The following is a 14,187-nucleotide window of genomic DNA, read 5'->3' on the forward strand; positions in this document are numbered from 1 at the left end:
CCGGGCGCTCGACAAAAAGACGTCTCATCGAGAATTCCCGGAGGTCGTGTTCCGTGCAAATTTGAGTGTGGCCCAGAAATGAATGCAGGCTTTGTTTTTAATCAAATGAAGAAACACTAGTGTTTCCTTCAGTGTTTCTTGCCATTGTGTTAACTATTTCCTATTCATAATCCAACATTGTTTTTCGCTTTAAGAGATAATTTACCTTTTTACAAGGAGCACTGATCGGTGCGTCTCTAATAAATGATATGCGTCGTTTTGCCCGTCCTTGCATTCATTCTTTCAGCAATGTCAAAGGACTGCCTATGATCAAGTGTCTTAAAACCTCTTTTAAACTTTTTTATATTTGTCTTTTTTTTTGTACAATATTTTTTTTAAAAAAACATTTGACAATGTTGTACACAATCATTTCTCGTATATGGTGTTGCAAATACTGCAAAACCTTCGCTCTAGGGAAGTGCAATTTCCAGGGCCTCTTCGTAGGTAGAGCCAGCGTGCGCTCTTGTCTTACCTTCTACTTGAAGACGAGACATTCCTAAAAATGTTTTATTAAAATTTAGGTATTTTTTCTTATTTCTTTTTTTTTTTTTGCAGCTGAGTCCAGCGTCCAACAGCAGCAACCACAGTGCCTACCCAGTGGGCCACGTTTCGGGAGGCGGACTGGGCCCCGGTGGCAGCAAGAAGGACCTCGCGGGCAATAACTTCAACCAGGAATTTGTGAGTTTGTTTGGTCCATGCTCGCTTGCCGAGACTGGACTTCCGGCCGCCAAAAAGCTCAAGTTAAAGGGGTACTCCGGCCGTTTTCTGAGCTACCTAAACAAACTGCATTTTCCGACCACCCGGACTTCAGTCGTCATGGTATGCTATTTATTTTCTCGAAATTCAACATAGCAATTGAGAAAACCGTAAATAAAGATGATGCCGAAACCAGCATTCAAATTTTTGTGCGCTCTGCGGTGGTGTGACGTCACATATGCTACAGACTTTCAGGTCGTGCATGTAGTCTTAAACAGAGTATGTCGAGTGTTTTTTTGCGTGCTTCTCAGTGAATCGGTTACCAAACATTCTTTCCCCACCATCAAACGTCTTATAATTAGTTGGGAACATAGCTTACTGCCCACTTTGTACCATTTCTGTCGTCACACTTCAATGTTGCCAGTAGGGGCTCCCTGTTTGAGAAACACGATGAAAACGAAATTCGAAAATTCCATAACATCGCAAATTTTTTTTTCTTTTCACGCAATACTTGGGGAACTCGTAGAGCCATGTCTATCGGTATGTTGAGCCAATTTTGAGGCAAATCAGCGACCATGAAAAAATCGCTGGAGTACCCCTTTAAAAGCGTAGATGGCGCAATGACACGGACAGAGTAAGAGGAGACAAACAGCACAAACAGCAGCGCCGACTGACAATTAAATTTATTGGTGCTGACATCCGGGTATAAATACCACATGTGTCACAACCACATGAGTCAGTGAAAGAAAACATAGAAAGGATGTCGTGTGCTCCTAAATTCACTTGCACGCAGTGACCTTTTCCGATTTTAAAAGCACTACTAGCTATCCGACAGTGATGGAGAGTGGCTCTTGTGTCGTTGTGCTGTGTGCTTTTAAGAATGAACCAACTTGCCCAATCGTCTACTTTAGTCAAGTTCGAGTGACAAGCACTTGAGCGAATACCCTCCCCGGGAAGATTGCCCATTAGTTTCCTGGCTATGCATCCGTAAGGTGCAAAATGCAGTCTTATTGTCCACCCCTTCTAATTCACGTGCTATTCCAATTGAGGAATGCCTGTAACATGCATCTGAACCACATAATCCATACACATTTAGCGTGCATGGTCTTTCGCAACGACAATGTCAAATATAAGGCTGCTGATGTACAGATTAATTTCTGCAGTGGTCGCCGTCTCTTCGAATGTATATGCGACAGATCGGTGGTTGTGTGCTCTGTTGTAGCTACTCGTGCGGGTATTCGGTGTAGCTATGTGGACTTTGAAGCAGCTAATATTAATAAGTGTTAATTTGACTTTGTAAATTGTGTTTATTTGTATTCTTTTTCTTTTCCAGCCAACACTCCTGGGAGCTGATCAAGCTCCCCCTCAGCCACCGGTCGTCACCAGCGTCTGGGGTAGGCCTTTGCTTCTATCTTTGCCTTTTTTGTTTCTTCCTATTGCACCGCTGTAATATCCTGAGTCATCGCCCACTTACCCTCCTGCAGCCTAAAATTGATAAAAGTTGGGGGGGCCATGTCTCAATGGGTAAGCGCACAAAACAAAATGAAGGGCCCGTTTCTTGGAACGTATCTAGCACTGCTGCACAGGTGATACATTCAACTCAAATTAGTTTCATTGTTTTATAGAAAGAATGCTCATGAAAGTGCTTTACTAGTGCGAGGTCCATTACTTGCATACACACCATGAAAACTGCTTATGGCGCGAATGTTTGTTCCGTGAAAGCACGTTCATAGAAAACCGCCATGCTCTCTTTGTTGGTAAAAAAACAAAAAAAAAACAGTCGACAAGAAAAAAGAAAAACCCAACAGGGCACTACGAGCGAACGTGTGAAAGAAGCGACGAAGAGCGATGCTGGGGATTCAAGAAAGCCAGTGATCGTGTTGGCAAATACTTTGGCGTTGGGCCAAGTCGGGCGCTTTGACACGAGAAGGAGCAGGCTCTTCCACAACTTTCATGCGTGGTGCATACATGCGTGCTTCCGTAGGCGGCGTAATATCAATGCAGGTTGAGGCGGTGTTGCTGTGTAGTGTGGATGGCACCACAAACATGGAGCTCGAAATGGAACGCTTTACAAACGTCTGTGTGCGGCATTAGAGCAGATCTTTATTTACCCATTGGCTTTGTCTCAAACATTGCACAACCTTACCAACAGCGGCCCCGACTTTCTAGAAGAACGATTGGGTATTCGCGGTGGCCTTATTTTGGAGGAGACGGACTTTGGCCTTGCACTCCTCTTTTACATTTGAGGATATGGGGTGTTTGCTGACCTCGCAGTCCCTAAATAGGCTACTGCTTGTGTTATCTTTACAATTTTTTTCTTTCTCAGAACAAACTTTTTGTGAGCTAAGCAAGGTTTAATACTGTTACCCCTATTGTTTTTCTTTCACACGCATGTGCTGCGACCTTGGGGTTGTGGAAATTGGGGAGGAAAGGTGTGAAACAAAGTGAAGTGTCTTTCCTTCTTTCGTCTTACTTTTTCAAGGACGTCAACTGCAAGGTTCGCGGCTGCGTCATTTGCGGGTCGCAATGTGCGTGTTGGGTTATTTGTAGGCGTGGGCCGTCACTCTGTTCGCCCAAAAAGTGAGGTGGGCAGTGATCCGGGATTTTGTGCTGCTCCTTTTTTTGTTTTAGTATGGATAGGCTCTACTCCCTCTGTCTGTAGGCTCGTGCTCACTCTCACTAATATTGGATCACTTGTTCTTTCACCGCTCACATAGTCTGTTGTACCCCCGTTGCACATGAAATTTAGTGTAGCTTTCTACACATGCCACTTTACGCCTTGCAATTGCACTTCTTGCTCGTACTCACTTGTTGTCAATCACTGATACTCACGTTCACTCCTCAATCGTCTCATTTACATTCACATCTCACTCACTTAACTCATTCACTTATTTAGGTTCACTCATCTCTGTTACACTCGCTCGTAACTCACACTTACTTAATACACTCTCACTCACACTCACTTAGATTCACTCATACTCTCACATTTGCTCCAATGCACTTTCACTTTGTACACTCACTCACTTAGGTTCACTCATACTCAATCATGTGACTCGCCCTTAAGTCACACTTAGTGTACTCACTCATTCATTCATACTCACTTAGATTCACTTACACTCAATCATACTTGCTCCTAATTTGCACTCACTTAGTACACTCATTCACTCTTTGATCCTTATTCCTCACTCATGCTCGCTCGCTCTCACTCACTCCTACTCAAACACAGACATTTACACACATTTCCTAAGCATGTCTCTAGATTTGTCTTTCTTTCCACTGTATATGGAGTTTTGAACACCTCATATCCTTTCCACTGCCGGGCGCGCCTGATCGAAACGTCTGCGGCGTTCTCCCCCGTGCAGAGAACCCCCGCAACTCAAAGGTGCACGGCACGGTCCTCAAGAAGGTGCACTTGGTCCAGAGGCCCCTGCGGAACGACTCGGCGACTCTGGAGGCGCGCTCCAAGAGCCCCTCTTCTGGTGCGTGCCTTCTTTATCCTGCGCCATTCTCCGCTTGACCAGTTTCATTTCTTTTTTTGTCCGTATCGTGGTCCTTCATTGTTTGCTGGTTCTATTAACGACCTTCTCAAGGAAAGCTGTGCTTTTTCTACTCGTAAAGCCGGGTTCCATGCCTGGGGAAACACAAAATGTTGGAACGAAAACCAGAATAACATGGCCAGTTGTCTTTACAAAAGGCTGTGCTCCCTGGCGGGAATTGAACTACTGATCTCTTGCTCAGTGATCCGATACCCCATTCTCCGCACTAGTGGAGCGGCTTTGGTTGGTACACACATAGTGCCCGTGTTTCTGCTAAAGCTTTGTCGCCTCGATGGTGGGAGGGGCTCAAAACAAGCTGTGCATTCTGTGTCTCGATTTAGTCGGTAGAATTTAGATAAATTTAAATTTGTTTCTGATGTCTTCTTGAGTCCCGTTTTTAAACAGAGTTCATTTTTGATTTTGTCTTTTTCGTTCTCCGCCTGGCAGTTCTTTCAGACGGGTGCACAGGTGCGGGGTATATCTGAAGAATTTTGTTATCTGTCTCTCTCTCCTTCTTTTTGCTTTCTTTTATTTTTCATTCACTTGACTGCACAGTCTGGTGCCAGCCTGCTAGTAAGGTACCCTCTATGATAGTGTATGGCATGCTGTAGAACCCCATTGATATGTTTTGAAGAAACCATGAGAAAAAAAAAAAAACATATTGCCAAGGAAAACATACAATCTAAACTTACCATTTTCAAGCACACACATACACACACAAAAAACAAGGAATAGTTCAAAAACAAGCAGCTCTGTGATGGTGTCGCTTTCACGACAACATCGCAGAACACGAAACGCGTTCGGCAGCTTTGGTCTCATGGAACGCGAGACCAAAGCTGCCGAAGCGTTGGCGGAACTTGATAAAGAAATCGGAGCTGAACCAATGCAAAGAAAGAAACAAAGAAATGCCAGATTCGCTCATTTACTGCTACCGCTACCACTCCCTTGTACGTCCTAGTCTAGAGTTACTGTTGTGGACTCTTGCAATTGGTGCTTTCAACCCTCCGAACAATGCCTAAAGTGCTTGCTGGAGTTACGAAGAGTGACCCAAAATCACGTGTTTACTTCGGAACCGCTTGAAAAGCCATAAGTGAACATGGTGCTCTGGTGTTGACAACTGGGCCTCTAAACTCAGCAAACACAAAGTTGACGGTGCGTATCAATTGGCCTATCACGAAGTTGACTTTGCGCTTTTTTCGCCAACGTCTAATCGGCGTGCTCCGCAAACTTTCGTCTCCAACCTGGTGTTCGACGAGTTAGGGAGCCGGAAGTAAACATACGCTTACACGGACGAAGCTTGATTGGTAGACAGTCATATTTGGGTTTCTATTTTTAAGCTGCTGCTTCAATTGCCCGTTACGACAGCATTCGCACCACTTTCGCCGGCGGTAGCACTTGACGAGAGGAAAACGAATGACAGCATCAGATGGACGTGCTGTTGTTACGAGCGGTTAGCACACCGCCGCCAGAATTGCAGTCGAGATGCGTAAAATATGTACCCGGAAACTTTTGTTATTATTTCATGGTAGAGATTCTTTGACTAATCTAATAATGAGCTAAGACAGTAAAACCATGCTGTGTGTTTTGTAATTCCAATCAAAACGTCCTTGTGCACCCGGACGGCTCTTGGAAGTTGCGGAGAACAATAGATGCAGCGGTGGCGTTATCAGAGGGCAGACCGCTTCGCATACGCGCGCCGTGTCGTATGCCATTGAGGTCAGGTGCTCTGTGCTCATTCGTCGCAACCGGATGTTCAGAGCTTGATATATGCGAGTGCAGCATTGATTGCCAAGAAACATATAATCTGATCAACATTTGGCAGAGTGTTGAGCATACTTTCCGGGAAATTGTGTTATCCGGGAATGCATGAACCGGGAAAAAACCTGTGCAACTCTGAAACGTTTCCCGTGCCCTCACTCATGAATGTATGAACCGGGAAATCATATGAATTGGGAATGTACCAATTAGGTTCTACTTTAGTAGATTGGATTACCCCTTCAGTGTGTACCTACTATAGTTGAATACAACATAAGAAAAACAGTGCAGAGGGGGAAATGGGCGGAAACTAGGAAAGCTGAAGTGAAGAGGGTCGACCTGCTTTCCACAACGTCTTTTCTCTTGCGTGCCCTTTTCCCCCTCACGCTGTCTTTCTTAGGTTGCATCCGAGTATAGTCCTTCCACTGCTTTTTTATCTTTTTGTGTTTCTGCGGCCCTTGCCGTCATTTCAAGGGAGGTTAAGGTCCATGCAGCTTCTGGGACCAATTTGGTCTCCTTGATTTCGTCTGTAATCGTAAATAATTCTTTCAGGATCCTTTCAAATCATGTGACACCACTCGTGCCAGCTGTTTGCTGTGTTTTTTTTTTTTTTTGTGGCTTTATGATTGTTTGCAATTTTTACACAGTTTATGTCTGCTTTAGTGCTGTTGGCACGGGTCTCGAAGATAAACAAATTTTTAATTTATGCACACTCTGCCTTTGAGTGTTGTGTAAATGACTGAAGTTCTTATTTCCGATACTTAACACTGAGCATGCTGTCTATGTGGTGCAGGGGTTTCGAGCGTGGTGTCTGCCGGCACGCTGAGCCCCAAGCTGGCGCGTCATCCTGTCGTAGCCGTCGCCCCCACCAGCAAGGCGATGCCTCCTTCCGCCCAGAGCTCCCTTTACCGGGCGCTCGGACCACCAGCCAAGGTGGGCCGCTTTCTCTGCGCCAGTGTCTGGGGCGTTTCACAGAAGGCTATTTTGCACGGCGGTGTTGCCAGGCCTAAACCACAATGTCCAAAAATGTTACGGGTGGAAAATGTTCACTACAGTACAATTCTAAGAAATGAATTACTTTTAAAATTTGTGTGACCACTTTGACCGTTTTCGTGTGGTTGTAGGTGGTCTTCATTTCACAAAAGGCCATTTCATGAACCAGTGCTAAAAGACGTAAACCTCGATTGCAAAAATGTGACCTATAGAGTGGGCTGCTGACAGTATAGCTTTGTTATGTGTATTATTGTTTCAAGTTTGGTGGACTGCTTCAACCATTTTTATAACTGACACTCCAACTAGGTGGCGCTCGTCTCCGCCTAATTCAAGGTGTTCATATCTTCCATCTTCTCCATCCGTCTTGCAGTCTGCAAGAAGGATGGAAAAGATTGGTGGGGAAGTCAAACGATTTGGGGCACCATTCCCTGCGCCTTCAGTCGCAGCCTTCGTGGCTGCAAACGAAGGCAGCAGAATTCTGTCTTTCCCATTGCTCGTAGTTCCCACTCCGACTGCCGGGTGGCGTCACATTTGATTTCTTTCTCGGTAATTGCACGAAGCATTCTGGATTTACGTGCCTCGGTGCGACGTCTCCCCCAGAAAATCCAGCACGTGGTGCAGCAACAGCAGCAACCGGCGGGGGGCATGCACACGATGGAGGTTCTGGTCAAGCACCCAAAGGCCAAGGGCAACAAGGGGGACTTCCTCAAGGCCCTGCGCTGCGGAGAGGACCCCAAGGAAGGCGCCAAGGGGGCAGGGGACTCCCCCCTCCTCCTCAATGACGTGTGCCCCGGCAATGGCCAGTGCCACCCGCAGGTACGTACCCCCACCAAAGTCTGCACCGCGTTTCACTTGTAAACATGAGTGTGGTGGACGCCATGATGTAATGGGGCCTGTCAGGCAGTGCCAAAAGTGCACCGTCATGGTGTCGCCGTCTTTTAGCGCTTGCCATCACTCGGCGAACCGATCGGGTGCAGTGACTGCGCCATGATCCTGCGCTATTTTTCGCTCGGTTTGACTCGGAGTCTACGACCGCAGTCGGACAGGGTGGAACACGGTATGAAAGCCGTGGTGCTTGTTTAGTACCTTCTGTCCTGCGGGTGCAACTTCCGAAAGTTAAGAGCACAAGCTCGCAACTTTCCGACTCGTTTTCTTGACCCGAGCACGTGCTCCGTGGAACTCTCTTTGGCGTCGGCTGACTGCTTGGTTTTCGATGAGTGGCGAGGGGAGGATTGTGGCACTTTGTACGGTGGGGAAGGAATTCGGGAGTATACAATGCGACGTTGGGCTCGAGCATGATACAAACTGCGTTTGAGCTTAGCAACAGGAGTTTCGCGCGGGCATGGTGGCGACGGACGACGCGAATGAGGATTCTTTTACATTCATTGTGTAATTTTGAGGATAAAGGCAAACTGTTTGTTCGTGCCTTCTCTTTTTTTGGTAAGTTTGCCAACACGATTGAGAAACAGGCGGCACCTCACAGTGACCCTTGGAGTGCCGGGTGTGGCCATCAGTCTGCCGCAAACTGCAAACCGAGCACAAGGATCTCATCGTCAAAGGGGTGACTAAGCTTGGGTGTGACTAGTGCTTCAGTGAATGTTTCGTTTGCTGTTGGCCGCCAGCCGGATCGCGTTGCCGCGCGTTTTGGGCCCAGATTGTGGTTGGTGCTGCTCCGTTTCGTTAGATCTCCGCCGAAGAACCGTGATTCTACTTGCAGGAAGAGGAGGAGGAGCGGAGTAGGGCGGAGCTGGAGGCTGCATCCGGAGTCCGGCGTCTTTCTCTGGGGGACCCTGCGGCTGCGGAGCGTGCTCCCCTTTCTAGTTCTCTGGAGGCCGAGCAGAGGTGCCGCTTCCCTTTGGCGTTTGTTTTTAGAGCGCAGCTCTTTGGTGCTTGTTTTTTCGGCTTGAGCAGGATCGCCGTCAGCGTAACCGTGTGTTGCATTATGGGACGTTTTCCACAATGACGTCACGAAGGTCACTCGTGAAGGTCACGACCTTCACAGCGAATGTCACGACCTTCATTTGTGAAGGTCGTGACCTTCACATGGCCTCTTCCTCTGTACCATCCCTTCCTTCTTCTCCCCATCCTCCTCTCATTCTCTTCCCCTCCTCCTTTCCATGCCCTCCCCTCCTCAAGAGCTGCGCTCTAATAGACCTATTGCTATATTACCCAAGCATCAAGGAGAATGCAGGGATCGGTGTTCCACGCGCTGCACGTGCTGTCCTCAGCAGTAGTAAATCTTCTAAAGCAAAAACCTAAAACAAATTGTATCTTGCACGCGTTCGCCAACGCTTTCGTTTGGTTATTTACTTTGAATATTTTATACGGAAAGGCGTGGCGCGTGGAACACCAATCCCTGCATTCTCCTTGATGCTTGGGTAATTTAGCAAATGGTCTATTCGGCATTACAAAAAATTGTAAATGTCTTTCTTTTTTTTTTTTGTTTCTATGAAGGATGTTGCCTTGCGATTTTGACAAGGATTTTCAAGTGTCGGGGCGTTTTAGTTGAAGCTGGGGGGGTCGTTTGGGGAATTTCGCAGGGGACCCGATGGTTCCCTCCCGGAACTTTGGCAGGAGTTTAGGGGTGGTGTAGGGAATTAGTGGGGAATTGAGGTACTGGCGACATGCTTGGCTGATGTCGGAGCTGATGACCGGGGACGTTTGAAAACGAGCAAAAAGTGCATGTCAAGCTCTTGGCGTAAATTTTTCGGAAAATATAGGGAATTGCCGCGGGATTTCTAAGACTAGAGGCATTGGTCGTGGCATTTGGCCCGTGTGAACCCAAGAGCTGGGAGTGCCGGAAAGTAAACTGCAAGCACATAATACCCTTATTCTTTTAATACGAGTTTTGTGCAAACTTTAGGGAATTACCATGGGATTTTTGTGAGAAATTGGCGCATCATCTGTGAATAGCGACTGAAGCGGAGTCGACAGTTGGGGAAATTTCAGGAAGGTGCTACGAGCACCTGCAGACTCTGGTATCGTGCTTTTGTTGGTGCTGCTGTTTTGTGTATTCCTTGTGTCTTTAACTGAAAGGTAACCCGTAAGCATGACTGCGCGTCCTGTCCTTGTTCTCAAGGTCGTTTGATTACTTTCCTCCCCAGGTTGCTGCGCGAGATGGGCTGGAAGGAGGAGGCTTCGGACGACGACGCGTATGCTCCGCTGACGGAAGACGAGCTGAGAGAGTTCCAGTACCTCACCAAAATGGTGAGCTTTTTGCATTTGGATGCTTGTACGGTGGAAAGGCAGTCAATCTTGAAATGCCTGTACATTTGCTCTTCCTCTTGGGTACCACATTTATGGTGTTAGCGAAGCTCGGTGGCTTTTCTTGGAGCAAGGAAAGTGGCAGGCTCATGGCCATCCCTCTCCCATGACCTCTCGGAGGTCACTGTCCTTTTCAAGCAGCTCTCCCAGAGATGTAAAACGCCCAAAAAGAGTAACCAAAATAATTCATGAATCTTTTTCGTCTTTTTCAGTAGGCTGAACACGACAGAAAGACATTACATTTTCTTGGCATATGTTTTTTTATGTAATAATATGACTTTTTTTACAGTGTCAGTTTCTACTTGACCAGACAGTAGCTTAACTGTAAAATAACAGCTGTTGTCGTCCTCGTACAACGTTTTGTATGTATTTGGCACATTAGAGTAGTGGCTTACGGGGGGTTCTTGCGAAATGGTTCGACCGTCGTCAAACATTCAGTAGCACTTTCATTTTGCAAAGCGACGGTAGGCAAGACATAAGCATTTCGCAAGTACAGTCGCGCCTGTTTATAATGAACCCAGGTACATGAAATTACAGTCTATATAGAATGCCGAAGTATTTCAAACGAAAATGCATGTAAAATGTATACTTCTGTAACAAACAACCTATTCGTCATATTGAATTCGGAAACAGAAAACGGCCCTCAAAAACGTGCAAACACCTGCCCTATTTTAGAATAAGAATGTAAAAGGCTTTAGCTTGAGGCCCCTACTTGAGATTACGACGCCATTGCAGTCAGAGACTTGAGCCTCTCATCTCAATGAATTGTGTTTCCGGACCACGTCGGCTTGGACGTCATTGCCCATCTGTTCTTCCGTCACCGCGATGTGTTGCTAAGAAACGCAGAAAGTACTCGACCATAACGCTAGAAAAGAAAATAGCGATTCTCAAGCTAGCAGAAAGTTGCCGAACGCAAGCGGAGGCATAACCTAGAACAAGGCAGGCAGGCGTAGCCTGAAGCAAGGCACTATTTTGCGGCTTTTTTACGCCCGCTTAGACATAGTAAAGGCCAAGTATTTTAATCTGCTGATTTTTCGTACTGCTTTATTATTTGGACATTTTTTTCGGTCCCTGCAAAGTCTGAAAAATCGGTCGGCGACTGTATTTTGAACTTCCGGCATTCAAATTCGCTCTATGCGAGTTCCGATATATCAAACTATTTGATGTATCGAACTAATATGCGCACCTGAAAGAGTGTTCTATAAATGGGTTCAACCGTATTGCAGAGTGTACGCATTCTTCGGAATGCCAGACTCCTTACGCAGCACCTACTGTCCTGCAAGAGGTGTCCGAAAGACTTCCTACAGGACAGCTGTGCACATTACTGTCCTGTAACCAAACACTCGCCTTCTTGATTAGATTACGTCGCGGAAAAATCGGCATGTTGAGTTGCTAACCACGCCTCAACTTTACAGCGTCAGGAGAAGCAGCGCAACGGCGTGCAGCGCACGGTGGCGGTGACCGCCGCCTCGGACAAGACGGGAGGACTCCTATGGAGCCCGCGGCGCGTGGCGAGCGCAGCGCAACCGTTTGCGACGCCGCCGGTCGTCAACCTGCCGCAGGCGGACAACGGCTGGAGCTCATCTTCTGACACCGACTCGGATGGAAACTGAGAGCCGCCTCGCCCCGCTTCCTCCCCCTCCCCTCCTCGCGACGTCGCGGACGACGGAAGAAAGCGCCGCACCCGTCGTCGCGCGCTTCGTTTGGCGAAAAACTAAACTCGCGCCTATCGTTGGTTTGTCGTTTTTCTCGTTTCCAGAGTCCGCGTCTTTCGTTTTTTTTTTTTTTTTTTTTCGAGCGGTCAATCGTTGCGGTTGTTGCATGTGCCAAAAGAAAATAACGTGCAGAGGAAGCGAGCAAAAGCGTTTTCGGAGTTCGTCTATGCCGTGTTTCAATTTTGGGCGCGCCGTTTCGTACGAAGCTCGTTTCTGTGGGCGCCTCGGGCGAGACACAATTGGGCAGGTCGCATCGTGGTCGGTGCCTCGGGAGAGATGCGATTGGGCAGGTCGGACCGCGATCGGCGCGGCGGTGTCGACTAGACTTTACCACTGAGATTTGTTTTTCGCCCGGTTGATTGCTCTCGTCGTGTTTTGTTCTGAAACACACACACCTAGCGTGAGGTCTGGATACGCGCTTTTGTAAATAGGGAGTGAGGGCGCAGCACAATTTCTCGGCACGCACGTGCAACGAACAGCGGGCTGGAGGGAGGCGGAGAGAATGGGAGAGAGGAAAAAAAAATGGCTACACGGATTTTTTTTTTTTTTCGTTTCCTTTGTACAGCGACTTTTTACGTTCTTGTAAATGACATCCTTCCAAAGCGAAATCTTGACTTCGAGAGTGCTCTTGTTGACGAAAAAGAGAGAAAATAAAAATGGCGAGAATTTTCTTCTTTTCTTTGTCCGATGGATGGGTGGTTTCATGCGAACGTCTGCTTGTGAAGTAAGGCGGTAACAGTGCCTGGAGCATATTCTCCCGACTGGTGGGTTTCACGCATCTTCTAAAGTGGTCCCGTGTTCCTGCCTGTTGCCGCCATCTCGTGCCGTTGCCATTGCGATCCTGGCAGTGACTTGGCGGTGGAGGTGAATGCAGCATACGCCTGTTCTGCTCGGCAAACAGGGTCGAAGGAAACCAAAAAATGCCTCACATATTGCCCTGCAATTGTGTTGCTGCATGAACAGTTATCGGTTTAGCGCTAGTGCTAAACCACTGGCGCTATACAAAGTGTTTAGTGGAGTTGGAGTTAGTGGTGCTAACTCCATTTTCACATCAGTTTTCCTGCTAAATCTAGCAAGCAAAAAATTTGCTTATGGGTCACGTAACATATGTCACTTGTCGCCAATTTTTCTACTAATTTAGCAGAGATCCCTTTATGTAGCCTTCAGCCGGGCTAATGCTGTTCGAAGCGCCAACCTTCTTGCTCGTTGTAGCGCTTCTTGCAACAGCAGTTCAAAACACAGCTGCAGCGGGCAAGAAGGACGACGCCTCAAACAGCATTTTAGAAACTAGGGGTTATCAGCAGAAGCTGACGTGTGGCAGCGCGCATTAGAAGGGATCATGCTCTCTCTGGGAGTTTGCCAACCGAGTTGATCGAGCCACGTTGGGGGGGGGGAACTGAACTGAACTGAACTGAACTGGTGTTGAGGTTACGTGACGTGAATTTTCCCACCAAATCTAGAGGGGAAACTGAATTTCCATATAGGTCATGTGACATTAATTTTCCAGCAAAGTTTAGCTGGGAAACTGAATTGGTATGGAGGTCACGCGACTTCAACTTTTCTGCTAAATCTAGCGGGGAAACAATTTTCAAATGTGGCCATGTCGCGAGACAATTTTTTCGCTAGCGAGGAAATTGAATTTGCGTACAGGTCATGTGGCCATGTCGCACGTCAATTTTTCTGCTAAATTTAACGGGGAAATCGAATTTGCTTACAGCTTGCGTGACATGAAGTCATGTGGTTTCATTTTTTCCCTGCTATATTGGGGAAATTTCCGATTATGCTTTTTGAGGCTTCACGTCATCTGAAAACCTAGCCTATGTGTTTCACATTCGAAAGGCAAAGCAGTGTCGTACCTTGCTGCCTTGGGCCTTCATAAGTCCTCAAACTGGATACCTGGGAACCAAGAGGTTCCCCACAGCACCCTCCAGGGTTCCTTGACCTTCCTTGCCCTTTCAGTAAAGTGTTTTCCCGATTTAAGCACTATTTGAATAGATCGAAGTGACCCTTAGATGCACAGCTATTAGCCAAAACGCTGATTAATACATTAATTACTGTTTACAAAGTTTGTAGGCTTCTGTAATGCTTTATTGTATCAAAGCCAAGACGGGCTCCTTGGCTATCAGTCGGCAAAGAGAGATCCCTCGACGTTGAAAAGCTCTAGAACCCCCATTTATTGACGTCATTTC

The 14,187-nt window shown here is 47.0% G+C and overlaps 1 protein-coding gene across 2 annotated transcripts in view; it reads left to right on the forward strand.

Moving 5' to 3' along the window:
- Positions 1 to 12,668, forward strand: part of LOC115323978 (vasculin-like protein 1) — a 44,144-nt gene extending 31,476 nt beyond the window's left edge. For both annotated transcript variants that reach the window (XM_029984449.4, XM_029984453.4), the window contains exons 6-13: positions 595 to 717; positions 2,069 to 2,129; positions 4,098 to 4,214; positions 6,820 to 6,959; positions 7,620 to 7,835; positions 8,737 to 8,861; positions 10,124 to 10,226; positions 11,699 to 12,668. In XM_029984449.4, the coding sequence (XP_029840309.2) occupies positions 595 to 717; positions 2,069 to 2,129; positions 4,098 to 4,214; positions 6,820 to 6,959; positions 7,620 to 7,835; positions 8,737 to 8,861; positions 10,124 to 10,226; positions 11,699 to 11,896 (1,083 nt within the window). In that variant the 3' untranslated portion in view covers positions 11,897 to 12,668. The remainder of the gene's footprint in view (positions 1 to 594; positions 718 to 2,068; positions 2,130 to 4,097; positions 4,215 to 6,819; positions 6,960 to 7,619; positions 7,836 to 8,736; positions 8,862 to 10,123; positions 10,227 to 11,698) is intronic.
- Positions 12,669 to 14,187: the final 1,519 nt, after the last annotated feature.

The sequence above is a fragment of the Ixodes scapularis genome, unplaced genomic scaffold (assembly GCF_016920785.2).
Source record: "Ixodes scapularis isolate PalLabHiFi unplaced genomic scaffold, ASM1692078v2 PGA_scaffold12__126_contigs__length_90152505, whole genome shotgun sequence".
NCBI lineage: Eukaryota > Metazoa > Arthropoda > Arachnida > Ixodida > Ixodidae > Ixodes > Ixodes scapularis.